Raw genomic sequence first — 19,602 nt, forward strand, 5'->3', positions numbered from 1 at the left:
TGTGAATGTCAGGATGAAATAGACAAATCCTCGAGGCAGGGTTCCAACAATTGATATTTCTTTTTATTCATGTTTGTAAAGTGGGCAAAAGTATTGCAGTTTTCTCTTTAATGGCAAGAACATTCACATTATTCTGTCTGGCTTTGCTGTAACTGTGTAATGTAATGAAGTACATCCTGCCTGAAAGCTTCCACGATACATACATGTTGCATTAGGTGCTGCTCTCTTATCCACAGAAATAAATCTATACTATGAGCTAGGTTTGTGTATTAATGCACAGGCAGGCTTCTGACACCTATATACAAATCTCACGTACACATCCAGGTTTTTTTATGATTAGAAAAATAACGCAGCTTCAACAGCCGAGAGCTCATTTTTAGACGGCCTCTCATGTCGGTCACAACCAAAAAAATACCATGATGGCAGCATTTCTGTCCATGTTTTCAGTCGCAACGAAAGGCGCCGCGTCCACACTGTGATCATCGGTCCGCAGCGAGGAAAACACACACCTTTGTTTGGCCCAGGGTTAACTGCGAGGAGAGACGGGGACAGAGAGAGAAGAGAAAATGATGTGAAAACCTGGGAGGCGACCAACTGCATGGCTGGACTTCAAAGAACACCCACGCAAAATCCACACGCAGAACACAATGAAGCTTTCCAGCAGCGGCGCGTTGTATAAGTGAATGCACCAAAACCAGACAGACCTGGTTAGCAATCTTGGTCTTCAGGGTAAAATAATGCTTAGGAAACAATATTACACCACCACGGCCATTTCTTTATAGGGAAGAATCAATGCTGCATTCAGCAGATGCGTCTTAACATCAGCTCCTAATGTCCGATACAGGGTCCGTTAGCATTAGCTTTATATGAAGCAGAGCGTGTTTTAAAGTATTGAGACGTTTAGGTATAAATTACAAACTTTTTTGCAATGTTTTTGCAAAACAAAAGGTGTTCATGCTCTCATACAGGGATGATGAATGAATGAAATAGGTCCATCAGGTGGGTTGTGTGTTTGGGGCTGTACAGTATTGGAGATTTTGGAAGTTTTAACATGAACGTCTGTTTGTCCGTCAGTCCATCTGTCTGTTCGTGGAACGCTTCAAACGTGGGATTTAACAGTAGCATAAAATGTGCCTGGTGAGCATGCTGAGTTTTAAAAAAAAACAAACCTCTTTCTCTATCAAACGTGAACAATTTCACTCCACTTTAGTACACAAACATGCTTCGGATCACGCAGAGAGCTTCCCTAATGAATGCGAACACACGTGCAGGAGCCCATTTACCCCCCCCCCCCCCTTCACTTGCTTCAGAAGAACAAATCATCATCATCATCATCGTCCTCGTTATCGACATCGTCCAACGACCAGCTCCAGTCGTTCAGGCCGAAATCGAGCAATCTGAAACAGTGAGTAGGAGGTTCAGGCAGGACTCAGTAATGTGCTGGGATGGAACACGCCAAGTTCATCTCAGGCTGGCGCAGAGCCACCGGTGATAGAGAGCAGCTTGTTAGAGCGACGGGACGATTTAATGGACGCGGCGGCAGCGGGACATTGTGAAGGGCGGACGGCTGATGACAAGCCTTGTTACCTACAGCCTCCCAGCGTGGGAGGGATGCTGGGGTCAGAGGTGAAGAGGGTCAGTGGAGGATGATGCGGAGCATGGGGCCGCTGGTGGGGGGGGACGAGAGCAAGTTAGGTCGTAAAAATATGATAAGTCAGTGATGGAACCACCCTGGGAAAACAGGTTGGGGTAGTTAGTGGCTCCTGTGGGGCATTATGAGCCCGTTTCTACTCAGAATTAGGATTTTGCACATGCGGGTGATGACATCACCATATCGGCCAGAGTTGAAACTACATATGGTGCAAAAAATGAAGAGTTTAAGTGGTCAGAACAGGTCGGTAAGCTGAGATTTGGTTTACTAGTGCAAAAATAAAAAACATGAGCTGAGGGCATAAATGGAATTTCTCACGTGAATAGTGACCTTCTCCTCACCTCGTCTTGCCGGATGTCTGCTGCTGTCTGCCAGACTGGATCTTGACGGCGCCGCGGTGAGGCGACATGTGAGGAGAACTCCTGGGCGACGGCCTGGGGGACACTCGCGGAGAGGAACGCGGCGGCGCCTCGGGAGACGTGCTCAGTGAGGCGGCGGGACCCAACGTGGGATGCTTCCTCGGGATGCGTTTGTAGAGGTGACTGACCCAGCGCTGCTGCTCCTCCTGAGAGTTGGTCAGCAGAAGCAGCTCTTTGGCCGTGGACATGTCATAATTCACTGAGGACGACAGGTCAGTTCCAAAGGTTAGAATCATTGGCTGATGTTCCCAGTGTTTCCTAGTGTATACTGGTTCGTCTCCAGGTGGCGTGCATACTGACCCTTGCAGGGAACAATAACTTCCTCCTTCTTGTCCAGGTGGTCCTTGTGGCACTTGGTGTGGCAGCGGCGGCACTCGAGGGCAGGAGGGGGCTTGAAGACGTGCCACAGGGGGCGGGTGCAGACCTCGCAGCTGGACGGGAAGTGGTAGAGGGTGAGGATGAACTCGTGGCCCTTGTGGCTGATGTACGAGAGTCGTTCTCCAAACGGCGTGGGCTCCATCACGACCTCCTGGTCGCGTTTAACCTCGCCTTCGTTAGCGTATAGAATCTGTGAGAAGAGCGACAGATGCTAATGAGCGGAAGGAATGGAAGGAAGGCGGAGCGGACAGAACTAAAGGTCCTTGAACGTCACCTGGAATATCCTTGGGATTTCTTTGGGATCTGCTCGGTACACATCGGTGTGAGTGACTGGTCGGACATGAAACAGTTTACTGTAGGAGGAAGAAGGGGAAGATTTAGGGTAAAACAAAGCTTTCAAACATAAAGAACATAGATCAAACTGCTGGGCACAAATCACCAATTTTATGTGATAATGAATGAAAATAAGGACTCACTCAATGTCCAGTGTCATGAAAGGATTGCCCTGTTCCCGGTCCAGCTCGCTGTTATAGAAAAGGATCTTCTTACTGCTAACAACTAGATACTGTGAAGGAAGCGAGGGTCAGTGGAAGGTAGCGAACTAGCAGGAATGGTTCCGTACGTGGAATGAAGGAACAGTGATTTACTTTTTTGTCCCATCCAAAGCGCTTTGTGTTCTTGGTGGGAAGTGAGATCCAGCCCTCCAGCCTGGAGTCTAGACCACAGAGGGAAGAAATAGAATGAATCCAAAGGGAGACACTTTGAATCATCATCACCACTTCAAAAAACCACCTTGACATTTCAGAGCTGCGGTGGCATTTCCACCGAGCAGATGCTTCGAGGAGGGAACAACGCCTCACTCAAGCAAAAGTGGCTGGAAGCTTTATAAAACAAGAAATCTGCACATTCACACAATGAGCAAAAAGGGACGCGCGTTGTGTTAATTTAAAGAAGAGATTATTTTGGTAAAAAATGCAGACAAAACTCAGAGCTCAGGATTAGAGACACGCAGTAGATTATAGGGTTAGTTGAAAATCTGCAGGATTAAACCAGGGTTGAGGGTCTTCTGCTGGGAATTCTATTAATTCGACTTTTTTTTTTGATAATAATAATGATAAATTGGGGTTTTCATTTACGCCCCTCTCCTGGGATTGGGCGGTCATGCAGGGTCACCTCCAGGTTCAGCCTCAGGGGGCTGCTCGTAGGTGAGCGCCAGGGGGGCCGGGCCCTGCTCCACCTGCCCGTCACGTTCGTCCTCGTCCTCAGACTCGGAGTCAAAGAGATCCGAGTGCAGGCGGGGCCGCGTGCCGATGCAGACGGATTTGTGTGTTCGCTGGTAGGTGAAGGACATAGATTCGGAGGTGTGGGAGTGACTAATGCGCACTGCGCCCGGTAAGCCGGAGAGAGAGGTGGAAGTGAGAGGAGAAGGGGGGAAATACAGAGTCAGCGTGAGGAGCCGGTGAAACTGAAAAAAAGCCTGGAAGTTCAAAACAAGAAGTGAAAACAAACGGCAGGAACCCGGAGGGCCGTGTGAGGGGATCTGGGAGCGGACCCAGAGGTTACCTGGGTATCCCTCGCTCGTGTCCAGGTCGTTGCCGCTGCTGATGCTGGTGGAGTCCAGTGAGTGAACGCTGAGGGTGGAAATCTGGCAACGCAGCTGCTCGATGTCGCTCTCTTTGCTGTCCAGCGCCATCTGAAGCTCCAGGCGAACCTGGTTCTCCTCCGCCAACAGCTGAAGGTCAAAAGCAGCGGCGTTAGCCTCCTGCGACACGCCGGCCACAGCGGATTTCTGCTGCCCTACTGACCGCCTGCATATCTGTCATTTCCCTCTGGTACTTGATGATGGTGCTGTTGAGTTTCTCCTTCTCTGCCCGCAGCTCCAGTTGCAGCTTCCTGTTCTCCTTCTCCCTCCTGTGAACCTCCGTGCCCCCCCGCACCGGCACCCTTCTGTTCATCACCTCGGCCAGCTTGTTGATGGCCTGGAAGCGAAACATACATTAAAGCCTGGAAGAATCTTACAGATCTGAGCGATGTAGAGCCCAGGTTCAGCACCAGCCTGCAGCTCAACGTTATTCTTAACCACAGACGATGCGCTGGAACTACATCTGCGCCACGGAAGTTAAACTGAGGAGAGAAAGCGTGCCAGGCTTTCCAGACGTGTGTAGGCGCCCAGACACACCTGGATTTTCAGCGTGCGTTCGTTCTGCAGCATCCTTTCGAAAGACACTTTGTGCGAGTTCATCTGCTTCTCCGCTTCTTTGGCTTTCTGCAACTCTGTAAAAATAGAAAAAGAAAAGAAAAGTCCGCTCAGAAGCTCGTGGAGAGGCGGTGATAAATCTGAAGGCCACCGCGTCCCCGTCAGCCGCTGCCGCACACTCACTTTGCTGCATTTCTTTCAGCTGGTTGTTGAGCTCCTCCTTCTCTCCGGCCAGGTTGGCTACGTCCACCGTCAGCGTGCGGTTGGACTCCTCCAGCTGTGACAGTTGTGGAGGCAGAGGTCAGGGACACGACATGAAACCAGCATTTCTGCTGTTTTTAGACTCAGTAATCACAGCCGGGGTCTAGGATCAACTTCGTCCTCTCACCGAGCTGATGGTGGACTCCTTGTCGCCGAGTTCCTGCTTGTGTCTCGCCATCATGTCTTTGATCTCCAGCTCCTTCATGATCTTCTCCTTCTCCAGGTCAGAGTACTGCTCCTCGGCGATGGAGCGGGCCAGCTGCTCAGCGTCCACCTTGGTTAAACTGGCTTCCAGCTGGGCCGTCAGTGACTCCCTGTGGTTGACACAGAGTCCTTAGCTTCAGTAAACACTCAGTTTTTCTAATAAGAAAAACTCCAAAAACCAGTTAAGTATCACATATTTGTTCTATTGTCTGTCAGTTGCGACGCTTCAGCATATCTAGTGGAATTCAGATTTTAATTTGTTTTCCTCTACTGTTTATGTGTACGTGACCCAAATCACGTCAGGGTGGTTTTTTTTGTTGTTTTTTATGGCTGCAGTGGTGTCTGCAGCTCCAGTGTTTAGGCTGGAAGTCGCTCACAGCTAACCAGCAATCTCACCTCTCCTCCTTGTACTCTGCCAGCCGCCGCTGCAGCTCTTTGCACTGTTTGCTCTTCTTGTCGCTCTCGTCCTTCAGCTCACGGACCTGCGTCTTGTACAGGGTCTTGAGGGAGGAGGGACGGAGATCCAGATCATTTTATAGTGCAGATTTAGTGCAGCGTGTCACATATTCCCACCGCCGCTGCAGTTTTGTGGCGAAGGTGCAGAAAAATGCAGAAAACTGTGGTTTGGAATTACCGTGAAATACTGTTCTGCCTCCAGCTGGTCTTTCAGTTCCTTCAGCTGGCCACCCACCTCCTGCTTCTCCCTGGAAAACAGCCAACAACCTGTCAATCGTTGCTGCTGGCCAACTACCCACAGAGCCGAAGCGCTTTGCTCAGAGTAACAAAACACCGGGGCTGCGTGTTGGATCAGCTCATTGGGTTTTAACCTGCGCAGTTCCTGGTTCTGCTTGTCCAGGGTCTGCTTCATGTCCAGCAGGTGGTTGAGCTCCTGCTTGAGCTGTTTCTCTGAAGAGCGGAGCACCGACACCTGCTGGGTCTGCATCTTCAGCTCGCTCTGGCTCAGACTTCGCCTGTGGCTCTCCTGCTCCAGCCGCAGGCTCAGGTTCTTTACCTGCACCATCGGCCAAGAAAGAGAAGATACATCAGTCATTTTTAAAATAACCCATTTACGTGCCTGGACTGAGCGATGCATCGGCGTGCCTCAGCGGTACATGTGGGTGCTATCAGCCAGCCCGTCACTAACAGGTGGCGCAAGGCGACAGTTCAAGCTGCGCACTAACCGATAAGAGCTGTCGTCATAATTATTTCATCAGGGATTACTCAGTGGCGTGAAGCGAAGAAGTATGACCTCACTATAAGATGCGACCGGTCCTACCTCTTCGGAGAGTTTCTCCTTTTGGGTCTGCAGCTCATCCAGCTTTTGCTTGGCCTGCTTGTAGTCACAGTCCAGCATGGAGTGCTCCTTCTTCAGCTGCAGCAGCTTCCCCTCCACCTGCATCTTCAGGCTGCGCTCCTCCTGCAGCGTCAATTCCACCTCTGGAATTCAAAAAACAAAAACCCAAGGAGGGGGTTTGTAGCACGGTCAGAACTGCCAATTTTTGGTTGCGGTTTTAGCTCGAAAGCATTCTCAGGCCATTGTGCGCTCTCACCTTTCAGGGTCTCAGAGGTGGCCTCCTCGATGGAATGGTCGATCTTATTTTGATCCACCAGCTTGGCTTTGGTGGCCTTGTGCTCCAGCTCCTCCAGCTCCATACTCTGCTGCAGAGTCCTCAGCTTGAACATCAAGTCTATCTCCTGGTTGCTCTTCTCCTGCACCATCAGAAATGTGTAATGCCGTAATGTTTGTAATGTTTTCGGACGGAAAAAAGAAATGAAAAAAATCACAACCGACCTTTTCAAGGATGCCCAACTGCTCCTGAAGCTTCTTCTTTTCAGACAGGACTTCAGAGTGGGAGGATTTCACTTCTTTCACCTCCTCCTTCAGTCTCCCAACACGTCCTGAAATTGAGTAATGGAAAAAGGGACGATGAAATAAAGGAAGTATTAAGCATTGTGTTCTCCTTAAAGGAAAAACAACATGCGTATTTTTCCTTGAGCCGCCTCCGCCCACATGTGGCATGGCTGTTGTTTGGGTACGTCCCCTCTGACCTCAGCGGCTGGCACTGAGCACCTTCTAACTTTCCAAACAGCCAGTCGTGTAAGAGGTGCTGGCTCTGGTGCCGCTTTGGCTGCTACAGCCCTTTGAGCAGATGTTTCCACCTATGATCTGATATTTCCCCGGGCCTGGTCCAAAACTACAAATTCCCATCTAATACCCAGTCCGGCCACCAGCTGCTCTGTTCCTGCTACTGGCCAGAGGTTTACTGCAGCCGCCCTCGGAGCTAACACTCTGATTATGAGCTGTCATGGAACCAAATTAACCTTTTTTCTTACCTGGCACTGATGCTAACACTTTTAGAATATATGAGACCATTAAATAGATGTTGGCCTGTTGGTGAGGTTTTAAAATGTAATAACCATGACCCCCTATCTGATTTATGTTCAGTTCCAGCCTCTATATGTATGCAGCCTTTGCTACCTCAAAGCAGCTAAAAAGCTGTTATGACACTGGAGGGAAAAGTTCTTCTAAAGATTCTAAGTTCATGACTGTATGTCGCACTTTGCTTCAGTGTATCTCAAATGTTTGGGAGAATGTTTGCCATAAAACAGCAGTCATATGAGGGCAGTAAAAGCCACAGTGGATTTCTCGTAGACCGCTTTAATCCTCCCAAATTCACCCTGCAGGTCAGCGATGGTTTCGGTCCTGAGGTTTCCATCTCTCCTCTCCTCGTCCAGCTCGGCCTGCAGCGCCGTCAGCTGCTTCTCCAGCTCCATCCTGTCCTTTTCCAGCTGGCTACACCTCTCCTTCGTCTCCCCCAGGCTGGCCTCCAGGCTCTGAGCCTGTTTCTGCGCCTCTGCCTGACTCTTCTTCAGCCTGGCTGCCGCCTCCTGTTCCGCCTGCAGCCCAGCGTTGGTGTCGTCGAGCTGCGGGATGGATGAAAGGATGAAACTTTCTCGCTAAAGTGGGTCAGTGCAGCAGTCAAATTAAAGGGGTTAAATGAGGAAAAAGACAGACCAAGCTGTACTGAACACAGGAAACGCCTTCATGATGGAATAAAACACCTCTTCCTCACTTGTTTCTGCAGTTGGATATTCTTCTCGTTGGAGATTTGGGAATTCTGGTTCTTTTTCCGAAGATCCTCCAGCTGATCCCTCAGGTTGTTCACTGTAAAAAAATGACAGCGATAACTCTAAAACACACAGGTTTCATCATGGGGTCGACACTCAAGCGGATTTGCTGTGGATTCCCGGCAGTTTAGATGGCAGCTATGTGGATGGGATATTTTGCTGGGCGCTCACATTCGTTCTCCAGGCTCCGCTTCCTGTCAGTCTCGAGCTCCACCTTGCGCAGGTTCTCGACGCTCTGGTGCTGCAGCAGAGCTCGTTCTCTCTCCAGCTGACGGAGCGAGGCCTCCACTTTCTGTCTGCCGCTCATCTGCGGGAGCGTGAGCAGAGTGAGCTCTGTTCCTCTGGCTTCCTACCAGGTCGGGTGAACAACAGGGCAGGTTTCACTCTTACCTCCTTGTCCAGCTCTTTCACAAGCTTTTCTAAACGGTTGGTGGCATTTCTGTGGAATAAAAAGGCGCAAGTTCCCATGATTAGCAGAAAGCTAAATTTTTGAACCTTCAGGTCTCACTTATGTAACTCAATCAAAGTCTCCCCGCCTCAGCTAAAGGGGAGATTTCAAACCTCCTCATCCGGTTGATACAGACTGAAATCAAGGCCTCAGATTAATCATACTTGCACTTCTGCTCCAGCTCATCTTTGGCCTGCATCTCACAGTCGAGCTGCTCCTCCAGCTGATGAAGCTTTTTCTGAAGCTGCTCACGGCATCAGAAAAACACAAAGGCTATCAGCTCAGAGCCATCACCATCTCCCACCCTTCTGTTTTAGGACATACGAACCTCTGTGTTGGTGTCCGACTCCTTATTCTCGCTGTTTTCCTCACCGTCCTTTGAATCTTCTGCCAAGTATTTATTATTCGCCTTCAGTAACCTACAAAAAATGATGCGATTAAAAAATACAAATAAATATCAGAATTATTTTAGAATCTGCTCACTTAAACAACAGCTAATGCTCGTTGGGCCCTCATCATTTCATGATTTGGTCAATAAGAAAAAGATTATTTTCCATCACAGATCAGGTTTGTCTCATTATTAATGAAATTGAAGGGACCAATCAGAACAATCTTCCTGCTGTTACCGGGGGGTTGCCTGTACTGGTCACATGTGTACATTTGAGCACCATATTTTAAACCCTGGCGCCACTTAGCTGCTTAATATTCATTCACTTCAGACGTGATGTTTCAGCTTTCAATAAATGATCTCATGCAGCGAGCCTAAAGCCATCTTTCTAAAGTTCTGGAAAGTCTCTTTGGAGAGATCGAAGACCGTGTTCAACGCACACGTCTGCTGCCAAATTCTGACGGGGGAATCCTGGGCGTGCGTCTCTGGGAATCATTAGATAACCTCTGTCAGAGCATTTGAAGTTGTTTTCGCTTCACTTCAGAAAGCAGCGAGCAAAAAGAGAACTGAATATGGAAATGCTCCCGGAATATATCGGAAAATCATTTCAGAGGAGCTATGGTTCATCCCAATTTAATTAAAAGCTTTCGTTGTGACCTTGACTCTGCTTTGTTTAAATTAATGTAAACGAGAAAGACGTGGAATCCCTGGCTGAACTAAAAAAGCATCCTGAGGTTAAGGCTGATTAGAGTGCTATAGGATCAGAAATTCAACATACAGCTGTCGGTTTTTACTAGTTCCACCAACTTCAGAGCAGTTCCACTGCAGCCTGAGCAAAGAGAGCATTTAAAGGGCTTCTCAGAACAAGGCGGCAGTGTGGAGCACGAACAGGCGAACACTGTCCAGCTGCTGCGTGACGGTATTAAAAAGGCACGGGTGTGAAGCTGCCTGTGCCTCTTAGACTCAGAGCTGTCTACAAACTTGCTTCCTGACTCCACATGCCCATTTTAAACCACCATGGTAGGGACTTTTTTATAAAACCCCTTGTAAAAAAAAAATCCACTCCAAATGCCAATTTAATTTGCGAATGTGCATCAAAACACTGACAAAAAGTGAACTTACTGGTCCTCCTTGAAGTAAGTGAAGCCAACAAACGGCAGCTGGTTGCCCACGAACGCTCTGGGTGGAGGGAAGGTCTCAGCGTTGCCTTTGTCATTCTCTATGTCGTCAAAGTTGCTGGTGTCGATGTCACTGCTCAGCTCTGGCACGACTGGAGCCACCGCTGGAGGGGAGAGACAAGGTATCATGGAGGAGGAGGACCAGGAGGAGAAACAGCAGTGCTGCTTCACAAAGAAACCTGCAGCTGCAGGTATTTAAATCTAAACAGCATGTCCAAGAAACCCACTTTTCCAGGATATTCGTGGTAAAGCTCTGGGCAGGTTGGCGAGAGACTGACACCCCTGCTTTGCCCGTATAGTGCTCCCTTTGTGTCCTGCACACTATGTCTTTCAGCGGCAAAACTAAAATGCTGGCTCTGGCTTTTGCAGTGGTAACCACGCATCCAAGATCTGCCCGAAAGGCAGATTAAAATGTGCCAAAGGACCAATCAGATAAAACTCAGCCATATATAGTTCCCAGATAAAAATGCCGCTATTGTGGATTGAGTCGCTGGCTGGAGGCAAGGAGCTCGTTAGTGTTTGGTCGGGACGCAAACCTCAGCGTGACGACTGCAAGGAGAGAATGCAGGGAGAGACCCGAGCGCAGGAATTAAAACAAATGAGGGATAAAAAAACTTGTGGCGAGACAGAGAGAGACACGGGCCGCTCCGTGGAGGCCCATGTGGCATCGATTCCCAGAATACGCTCTGATAGCGGGCAGCTAATGACAGGCGTCCGTTGCCACAGCGAAAGCGAGAGAGCGGGAGAAAACCCTCCGAACTCAAGGCGCCCTTCTCATTAGTTCCCAACAGGCCGCACGGCCTGCCCCGCCTTCCCCGCCTCTGTGGGGTGCTGCCTCCAGTCTAACGCATCCATCTATCAGCGCAACCACGCCGCTACTTTATAAACATCACAAGCTCGAGGAGAGTCAGCGCCGCTCTCTCCACGGGGCGCCGCGACGGGACGGCAGCAGGGTGACGGCTTCGATGCGTCTGCGACAGAGCGCGTGTGTGCAAACGCAGCGGCAGCACAGTCGTAGCTTTGTGCTCCAGACTGTCTGAAGTTTGGTAAAAACATCATGTCTGTGGCCTTAATCAGAGCCAGGTGAGAAGCTGTGAGGAAAACTGAAAGGGTCTGCGTGTAAGTCCATACCGACAGCGTTCCTGTTCGTATCTGTAAAACATCCCTGTGATTACTTCCTTCCTGCCTTAAAGACGCTTCATCTGATACTAAGGTGAGATTAAGGGTGATTCTTTGCAGATGTGCAGACGAGCCTTTCTTGAAAGTACAGAAAGGTCATTATTAGGAGTTACTGCACTGCTCAGTAAAAGCTCAGTGCATCACTGTTCAGCTTCAGTCTGTTCAGCGCAGGTTGTTACCCTGCAGTCTGTGTGCGTCACTAATAGCTCCGATAATGACAGATTTAAGCGCAGAGCATGCGTGTCATATTCGTGCAGGCTGGCTGACTCATACGATGAAAATTCATCATGAGGTCAGGGTGAAAAGCACAGGGCTGCAAAGAATGTGCTAAAAATGATAAGCAACATAAGCAAAGTTAAAGGGCACACATTAGCAGAGATGGGAAGGAGGGACTTGCCAGCTGCAATCCTGGACCATAAAAGCCCCACTAGGTTTGAAAGACGTGCACACACTCACTCTCTCGGATGATGTCGAAGGTCCACTGGTTGTTCTGGAAAAACGCGTGCCGCTTGATGTCATCCACTCCATTGCGTCCCAGCCGAACTTTCCTGAACACAGCGAGAAAATCAAACCTGTCAGCCCTGTAGCACGCTGTAGCCACGCCCCCATTTCACAACTCCACCCACCACCATCATCAACATGTCATCCCAAATGCACACACGCACACGGTGACCGTGGGGGACTGACCGATCCGACCAGCTGCCGGTAGACGGTGGAACCTTCTGATAAAGTTCCGGGAGGAGAGAGGGAGCGAAGGCAGCGGGATCGGGCCGCGGGAGGCGACGGCAGCAACTCCGGCACGACTGCCCAACCTGCTGCCTCGTTCCCTCTCTTAAAAACCACACAGACCCTCCTTTTTGACCCCCCCCCCCCCAAAAAGTGGTGCAGCAGTTTGGGCTTTGCCACGTGTGGGACATTCCACATCCCAGAAAGAGGAAGAGAGGGTGGGCAAGAGAAGGAAAGGAAGAAGGAGAGGGAGAGTTTTTTAAATCCATCCCCCACCCCACGATCCGACAGGTAGGTCAAAACGTCAGCAGGACCCAGGTGTCAACGTCGGGAGAACTGACGACTGCAGGGAGGGAGGCTAAAAAACATAGGAGACGATGGGAGGAATAAAAGTGCCACCAAAAAACAGGAAAAATAAAAAGATTTCTAAAATAAAGAACAAAGAGATTAATTCAGCCCAAGCGCTGCAATATTTACGTGTGTGTGTTCGCGCGTGTGCGTGTGTGTGAGCTGGGATTTTGTCTGCGGTGTGAGAATGTTGAGTTAAGGTAAATAAACAAGTGAGAGAACATGAAAGGTTGTTCTGTATTGAAGCAGAAATGGCCTGTGTTTAACCCTGGGGCAGGGTTCCCAACGTAAACAGGAAGTGGGAGGGGCCAGCAAAACAAGCACATGACAGACAGCCATTGGAGCGATTGACTCTAAATAACAATGATGTTATGAAGTATAGCTTGCGAATGGAACGCTAAATACGGCTGGCACCATTTGGCTTTTGCTGAGCAAATTACTTCCAAAATAAGATATTTTATATTGAACACTGGGTGCTGCCCATTATTTAGAGGCAGTCCCACATAAAAACACACCAAATGTGCAGCAGTCTGCCGTCACTCTTGTTATATCGCTCCTTTTTTTCAAACATTTGTTAAAAATAGAGCATCTGGTGCCATTTAGCAGGAAACCTGTAAGAGATTTATACCTGCTGGGAAACAATGAGGAGAGCAAAGCTGTGCACAGGCTGCCCACTGCTAGCTTGAATCAAAAAATAATGGCAAAACAGTCTGAAATCACTAAACACAAACCTGTCAGAAAGAAAGGCACAGATGAGGTCTTTGGCATCCTGAGACATTTCCACATCTTCTGGGAAGATTAGGGAATTCTTGTGGTTCATGATCTTCCCGTAAGTTCCAACGAGAGACTCGGCATAGAAGGGGGTTTCACCTGTAAAAACACATATTCTATAAGATCCTCTCCACAATACGTCTGATATATAACGTGGTGATACTCACCAACCAGTAACTCATAGATAAAGACTCCCACAGACCACCAGTCACATTCCCGGCCGTAGTAACCGTCACCACCCTGAGACTGGAGCACCTCTGGGGAGATGTAATCAGGCGTACCTACAGCTGTGTCGCAGTGAACCATGCCTGTCTGCCAGCCGAGAAACACAAAAATAGAACATTAATGACTGTATCGGACTGTCGGGGTTAGAGGAGACAGCAAACAAGCTTAGAAAAAAAACAGGCCCATGAAAAGCAGCGGGAAAAACATTTGCATTGTTGCGGTTGAAAATGTCTATGAAACCTCACCAAGAGGCTAAAAACTCAGCGAGAATGGATGATTTATGAAAGAAAGAGCCAATTTCGGGCAGAGCTAAGCTCCGACCATGTTTGTGTGACTCATTCCGTCTACCAGAACATTTGAGAGATGTGTGGAGAGGGAGCGTGTGAACCGGGCACTCAGAGGCCCCCGCAGTAAAAAACAAATAGGTGGAAGTGAAAAAATGTCCCGACCAACGCCGGGCTGTGGGCCGGCTGTTGGGCACAATAACGCCTGAGACCTTTTAAAAAAACAGTGTCGCTGCAGGAAGTTCACAATATCAACACTTGGTGGCGCACCGGAGCTTCAAACTTGACCTACCGAGTCCATCTTCATGCAGGTGCCGAAGTCCGCCAGCTTCAGGTGGCCATGCTGGTCGAGCAGCATGTTGTCCGGTTTGACGTCGCGGTGGATGAAGCCCATGGAGTGGATGGCGTCCAGCGCCAGCACCACCTCGGCCGTGTAGAAGCGAGCCCACTTCTCGGGTATGTCGTAGTTCATGGTGAGCGTGACCAGGTCGCCGCCGGGCATGAACTCCATCACCATGTAGAGGTGGCGGTCATCTTGGAAGGCGCAGCACAGCTGGAGAAGAGCCGTCTCAGATCTGTTAACGCACTCGACAACATCCTAAGCAACTACTTTAGACTTTAAAGCTCTCGTTTTGAGTCTGACAGCTCAGTTTTCCTCTATAGAATAAATGTTTCTGTGCACCTGCACCACCCAGGGGCTGTTGGAGAAAGCCATGATGTGCCGCTCCTCCCAAAAGAAGGCCGAGTCCGACCGCTTGATCATCTCAAACTTGTTGAGCTGCTTCATGGCGTAGACCTTCTGAGAGGCCTTGTGACGGACCTAAACAGGAGCGCAGAGGGGTAAATATCAACAGCACCGTGGAGACAAAAACAAGACATCGACAGTCTAAAAGTCACAGAGATTAGATAGAGGAGACGAGTCGGGGGAACCTGGAATTGCAAACAAACGCCCATAGAAAGGCATGTTTGCACAGGATGTAAGCAGAATTGCTGAGAGCCCCCCTTCCCCCTCCTCAGACTTCACACTCTTCACCCACTCACAGAGCCTGTCCAGGCTTGTTTCTCCACCACAAGACGCTCTACAGGGCACAAATTCAGGCGTGTGGGAGCACAAGGGACAGGCATTTGGGAAAACTGAGCGTGGGACAGGAGATGCCCCCACCTGGGGGACCCGCAACTGCTGCATGAAGGTTTCAGGCGTACAGAAGAGCAGCAGAGTACAGGTGCATATTTTGGTGGATTGACAGGGTGCAGCTCCCTCTAGTGGCCCTCATTCCTGGAATTTTTACAGGAGGGACCTGGAGACACAGAAAGTCTGGAGCCTTCGTGCTCCTCGGTGCAACTGCTGCCCTGGGACGCGAAGATAAACACACAAAGGCCTCTCCTCACCAGCTGCACCTCCCCGTAGGCCCCGCGGCCGATCAGCTTCACTTTGTCAAAGTCGGAGAGCTTCACCTGCAGCTCCTGCAGCTGACTGGCCGCCTTCTCATCTGCAGGGTGGAAACATTGGACATACCCGTCAACTGTTGCTCCCAAGGAAGAGGACAGGAAAGCTACAACCTTTAAGCTAAAGAGAGCAGCAGTGTGGAGGAGCTGTCAATATTCAGAAGACACGGGATCAGCAACGCTTATTCAATGTTAATGTCAGGATTTGGAATTTAAATTTGCTGTCGTAAATAAGAGCTGACAGGAATTCTTTAAATATACAGGCAGAATATTGGCTCGCAGAGCTCTGTGGTCTTTTTGTCACTTTTGCAGGGGCCAAAAAGTATCAGATGGAGCCCGGGGAGACCTTCAAGGGTCAGAGGAGGGACAAAATTCTTACCACCGACACAGGAAGACCCTGAGAACGGTGCACCCGTTGGCACTTACATCGGTTGAGGAAGGCGTCTATGTTTTTGTTTTTCCGTAGAGCGGGATAGTTCAGATCACGCGCCAGTGCGCTGATGGAGTCCTGCAAACACAAAAAACAAAGCCAGGTCACTCTCTGGACGCGAACCCAACGGTATTCCGACGCTGACTCCACGTTTTATTTTTGCTGGGAAGTTTGGGGGCTATTGTTCATCCGTCAGCTTCGTTAGCCGCGGACGGATAAAAATCAAACCTGATGAATGCGAGGAAGGACTGCTGATGTTTGTGGGCTGTGAACGCAGCTAACGAGCAACACAACAGAACAATGAAGACTGGATGGAACGCCACAACAACGCTGTTGAAGCCCCACACACACCATCACCAAACCAACAAATCTCCCCCCCTGCAGCTCCACGCAGAGCGCCTGGAATGAAAAGCCAGTGAGGCTGCGTCAGTGTCATCAGGGCTTAAACCGGCAGGGTTGAGTTTCACATGGAAACCTCTGAGGCTTTTGGTGGTGGTGGTGGTTGGGGGGGTGCAACGGAGGGTTGGACGGAGTCATCAGTCCTGTTTGTTCAGGGACGGGTGAGTGGGTGGGGAGTGGAATGTGGAATAATTCTGCACCTTTAAATAGCAACGGTGTGGAGAGATACCCCCCGACCCCCCCAACACAGGCGGGCGGAAATAGACCTGAAGGCTCACAAGCTATTGTGGGACAAACAGCTTATGGTTCTGGATTCAGGCTGAGCGCTCCCTCCAGGCTACATAAAGGGGTGTGTGTGTGTGTGTGTGTGTGTGTGTGTGTGTGTGTGTGTGTACCTGCTTTAGTGCTAAAGGTTAATTTAGGCCAATTTTGTTGAATCAGAAATATTTTCAAGGTGTTCAAGGTGGGGTCTTTTTGTAACCTGCTTATTGGTACTTTATGATTACAAATTACAATTAAAGTCATTTAGCTGCCACAAAGTCTCGTGTTTGTGGGATGGTTTCAGGTCTTTGTGGATACATTTAATATCTGACCTTTTTAAACCTTGAATTCATATTTACGTCTTCTGTGGAGAAATTATTGTGTTTAAATACTATATTTAATATCATATTTATGATATAATCTTTTATTTAAATTTAGATGATTAATGTTTTGTTTTATTTCTGTTGTGGAGTTTTATTAAAAACAAAGTAATAACATAGGAGAAACGTACGAGTAAGTGGCATTTTTCTACATTTAGTCAAACATGATTCATGTTTTACTTAAAAACAGTAATTAATTACTGATCCTACAATTATTTCCCAGGAAACTGTTGTGTCAGAAGATTCCTGTAAGCTGAAAACAGCTGCAGGAAGACAGCAAGTAAACAAGTGAGTGATTTTAATGTCTGGCTTTGCACATGTTTGCAGCTGGCAAGACTACACAGACTTTTACCTGGAATGAGGCCAATATAGAGAATTTGTACAAGACACAAGCCACCCTGTGACTCCAGAAAGGTGTCGTTACCATGGGCAACAATATCTGTCTGTTGTCGCTGCCCACCAGTGTTTAAAAACAGCTAATCCTGAGACAGGAGAGGCCGGGCAGGAGCAGAGGCATTTTTTAGGGACAGAAACTCGATTTTTTACCTGCAGCCGGGACGGATCTGAACACGACTCTGCGGTTGCCGTGTGGTAACGTGTCCTCAGACAACACCTCACACCCACCCCTGCAGTGATCCGACACCGTCTCTTCAGAGCCGCTTAGAACGCGTCGAGATGCCTCCACCCACCAAAAAGAACGTTTAATGTTTCCGTGTGTGGCGACTTTACAGAACCGCTCTGTGTGTGTGTGTGTGTGTGTGTATGATTCTGCTGGCATTTTTGTGATGCCGTCTTTCATTTATTCGAACCGTCTCTAAATAAAACCCTTCTTCCACAAGCGCGGCCTCACACCTGCCCCGGCCCGTCTGGGCCACCAGGGTCATGGTGCATGTGCAGCACGTGTCAATAAGTAACACAGTTTAAGACATATTTTCCTGTACACACACCACTGCGGTAACTGAACACCTGCTGAACCTGCCGGGCCATTTAAATGTGATTAAGTAGATTTATTTTAGATGAATCCATTCCATAAAGCACCTGAAGCGCCCACAGCCACTGCAGCCCTACCTGACTGGTCTGTTGTGAGGTGAAGACATCCCATATTTACACCACTCTGCCCACGTTAGATAAACATTAAGTGTCCATGTTTGAAAGCACTGCTGCGAGTCGGCAGCAAATTGTGACTGACCTTTAAAAAAAAACACTTAGTAGATATAAACCAGAAATGACTCCGATTCCTTTGTGGTGCGGATTTAACAAAGATGTCACGATGCGACAATGATCGCAGACAAACAGGAAACTGATGTCAGGTCACGTCTGGTCAATCCAGGAAGTGACTTCAGCTTCCTGTGTGGCAGCTTCCTGTATTCAGGCCCTATGGTGACCCAAGTTGGACTCGTGACCACAGAGAGAAAGGGTTCAGGGCTGGTTTGGATGGACGGGTTCATTAATGTCAGATTTAACAGTCACAACTTGCCCCCCCCCCCCCCCATCACCACCACCACCCTCATTAGATAAGGCTTCCTTACCATCACCACCCTCATTAGATAAGGCTTCCCTACAGGAGGAACTAGTGCAGGGACAGCATATTTTTGACTTGACATCATCGGTTTTGTCTCATCGGTTTGTCTTATTGACCCACAGCAGGGGTCCACTGACAGCGAGGGGGGGTTCAGACCCGCAAGAGCTGCATCTGAACGCAGGGGCACGTCCTCCCTGCCTCAAACTGCACCTCTCCATGGCTGTAGGCTAGAAAACAAAGGTGTGTGAGGCTTGAAAACCCCGCAGATTGAAAAAATGTGTTTGCTTTGTCAAATTGGGTGAGTCGGGTCTTTGGACAGGTGGGGGGGCAAATGAAGACTACCGGTATCAACAGTGGCAAAACAGGAAATGTTCAGCCCATTTTAAACTGTCTGATCTAATTTCCCAGTATGTGTTTTTACAGCTGCAGACTTTGGTTCAATAAAAGGTTTCGATTACCAGTGATGATCCGTGCGTGTTTTCCTTATGGCCGTGTGTCATGACACTCGTACCTGTATCTGACCCTGAAGGCGAACGCAAACTCACCAGTAGGGTTTCCAAGTTTAGTGCCGACTGGGGGTTCCTCATAAGAGCCTCCAGCTTCGCCAAGCGGCTTTCCTGTCTGCTCTCCGCTCCCGGCATGATTCCACAAGCGCGGATCCTGCCCAAATAACATTAAAGTTGCGACAGCGGCAAAGGGAATGGGGGGAAACACCTGGAGGTTGTCTTGTGTCGGGTGCGCGGTCTCTGTGCGCGCTCTGCCTGGATCATTTCATGTCAACGCGAGCCTCTGTTGGTTAATAATTCGGCAGCCGTCCAGATAAAGTCGTCTCCAACCTTTTGTCAGGAGCGCGTCACAGGAAAAAAGCCACTCAGATGGACTTTTGACACCCGGAACGTCGGGGCGCGTCTCCGCCAGGTGAGTCCCGTCCGCTCCCAGGTAACACGGCTCAGTGTGTTCGGACCGCAACGAGTCTGAACTCAGGGACAGATCAGTGTCAAGCCGTCAAAAAAGTAACTAACACCACTTCCGGTTAGGAAGGTGACAACAATAAAACACATTGAATGGCCAGAAAATAAATCCAAGTCAATCAGTGCAATTGAGTTGGGGGGTTTGGGGGTTATTTTTTCGTCTCTAGCGGCGTTGCAATCATTTATTTGCAATTTGAGGGTAAAAAGTCAGAGGTTTGCACAATATTTATGTGGAAGAAATATCGATTTTAAATATGCCGAAAATTAACTTTATTGTTTGGATATTTTAATAAACTCTTGTTTTCTCTTTAAAAACCTACTTTCCCCCCAGTACAATCTTAGACTTATTTATTTCCGGGAGCGTGTTACATTTATTATAGTTATTATTCATTAATGCTTTTATTTTG

The 19,602-nt window shown here is 48.9% G+C and overlaps 1 protein-coding gene across 6 annotated transcripts; it reads right to left on the minus strand.

The window, feature by feature from the left end:
* Nucleotides 1–41: 41 nt before the first annotated feature.
* Nucleotides 42–19,217, minus strand: LOC101067715 (rho-associated protein kinase 2-like). Of its 6 annotated transcripts, none has more exons than XM_029849110.1 (34): nucleotides 18,770–19,217; nucleotides 15,659–15,740; nucleotides 15,176–15,276; nucleotides 14,469–14,606; nucleotides 14,079–14,339; nucleotides 13,445–13,589; nucleotides 13,238–13,376; nucleotides 11,889–11,980; nucleotides 10,198–10,357; nucleotides 9,016–9,106; nucleotides 8,852–8,931; nucleotides 8,630–8,678; nucleotides 8,411–8,546; nucleotides 8,185–8,276; nucleotides 7,789–8,035; nucleotides 6,903–7,009; nucleotides 6,661–6,820; nucleotides 6,387–6,547; nucleotides 5,938–6,122; nucleotides 5,745–5,814; nucleotides 5,507–5,610; nucleotides 5,034–5,220; nucleotides 4,829–4,922; nucleotides 4,628–4,722; nucleotides 4,254–4,427; nucleotides 4,012–4,180; nucleotides 3,622–3,831; nucleotides 3,096–3,163; nucleotides 2,925–3,013; nucleotides 2,723–2,801; nucleotides 2,371–2,638; nucleotides 1,993–2,269; nucleotides 1,306–1,397; nucleotides 42–530 (listed from the first exon to the last, which is right to left on the minus strand). In XM_029849110.1, the coding sequence occupies exons 1-33, from the start codon at nucleotides 18,863–18,865 to the stop codon at nucleotides 1,307–1,309; spliced, it is 4,497 nt and encodes a 1,498-aa protein (XP_029704970.1). In that variant the 5' UTR covers nucleotides 18,866–19,217; the 3' UTR covers nucleotides 42–530; nucleotide 1,306. The 6 variants fall into 6 exon arrangements, with proteins under 6 accessions (XP_029704970.1, XP_029704971.1, XP_029704974.1 ...); XM_029849111.1 differs by lacking the exon at nucleotides 1,306–1,397 and adding an exon at nucleotides 1,588–1,667 and having other exon boundaries at nucleotides 18,770–19,216; XM_029849112.1 differs by lacking the exon at nucleotides 42–530 and adding an exon at nucleotides 1,588–1,667 and having other exon boundaries at nucleotides 1,326–1,397; nucleotides 18,770–19,216.
* Between the last annotated feature and the right edge of the window lie 385 nt (nucleotides 19,218–19,602).

The sequence above is a fragment of the Takifugu rubripes genome, chromosome 16 (assembly GCF_901000725.2).
Source record: "Takifugu rubripes chromosome 16, fTakRub1.2, whole genome shotgun sequence".
Classification (NCBI taxonomy): Eukaryota; Metazoa; Chordata; class Actinopteri; order Tetraodontiformes; family Tetraodontidae; genus Takifugu; species Takifugu rubripes.

Bases quoted from the DNA above. Each gene is read 5' to 3' on its own strand.
- LOC101067715 (XM_029849110.1), bottom strand. From the start codon at position 18,865: ATGCCGGGAGCGGAGAGCAGACAGGAAAGCCGCTTGGCGAAGCTGGAG. The intron at 6,548-6,660 runs GTGAGAGCGCAC...TTTGAATTCCAG, and splicing joins CACCTCTGAGACCCTGAAAG to AGGTGGAATTGACGCTGCAG. The intron at 6,123-6,386 runs GTAGGACCGGTC...CCGATGGTGCAG, and splicing joins AGGAGAAACTCTCCGAAGAG to GTAAAGAACCTGAGCCTGCG.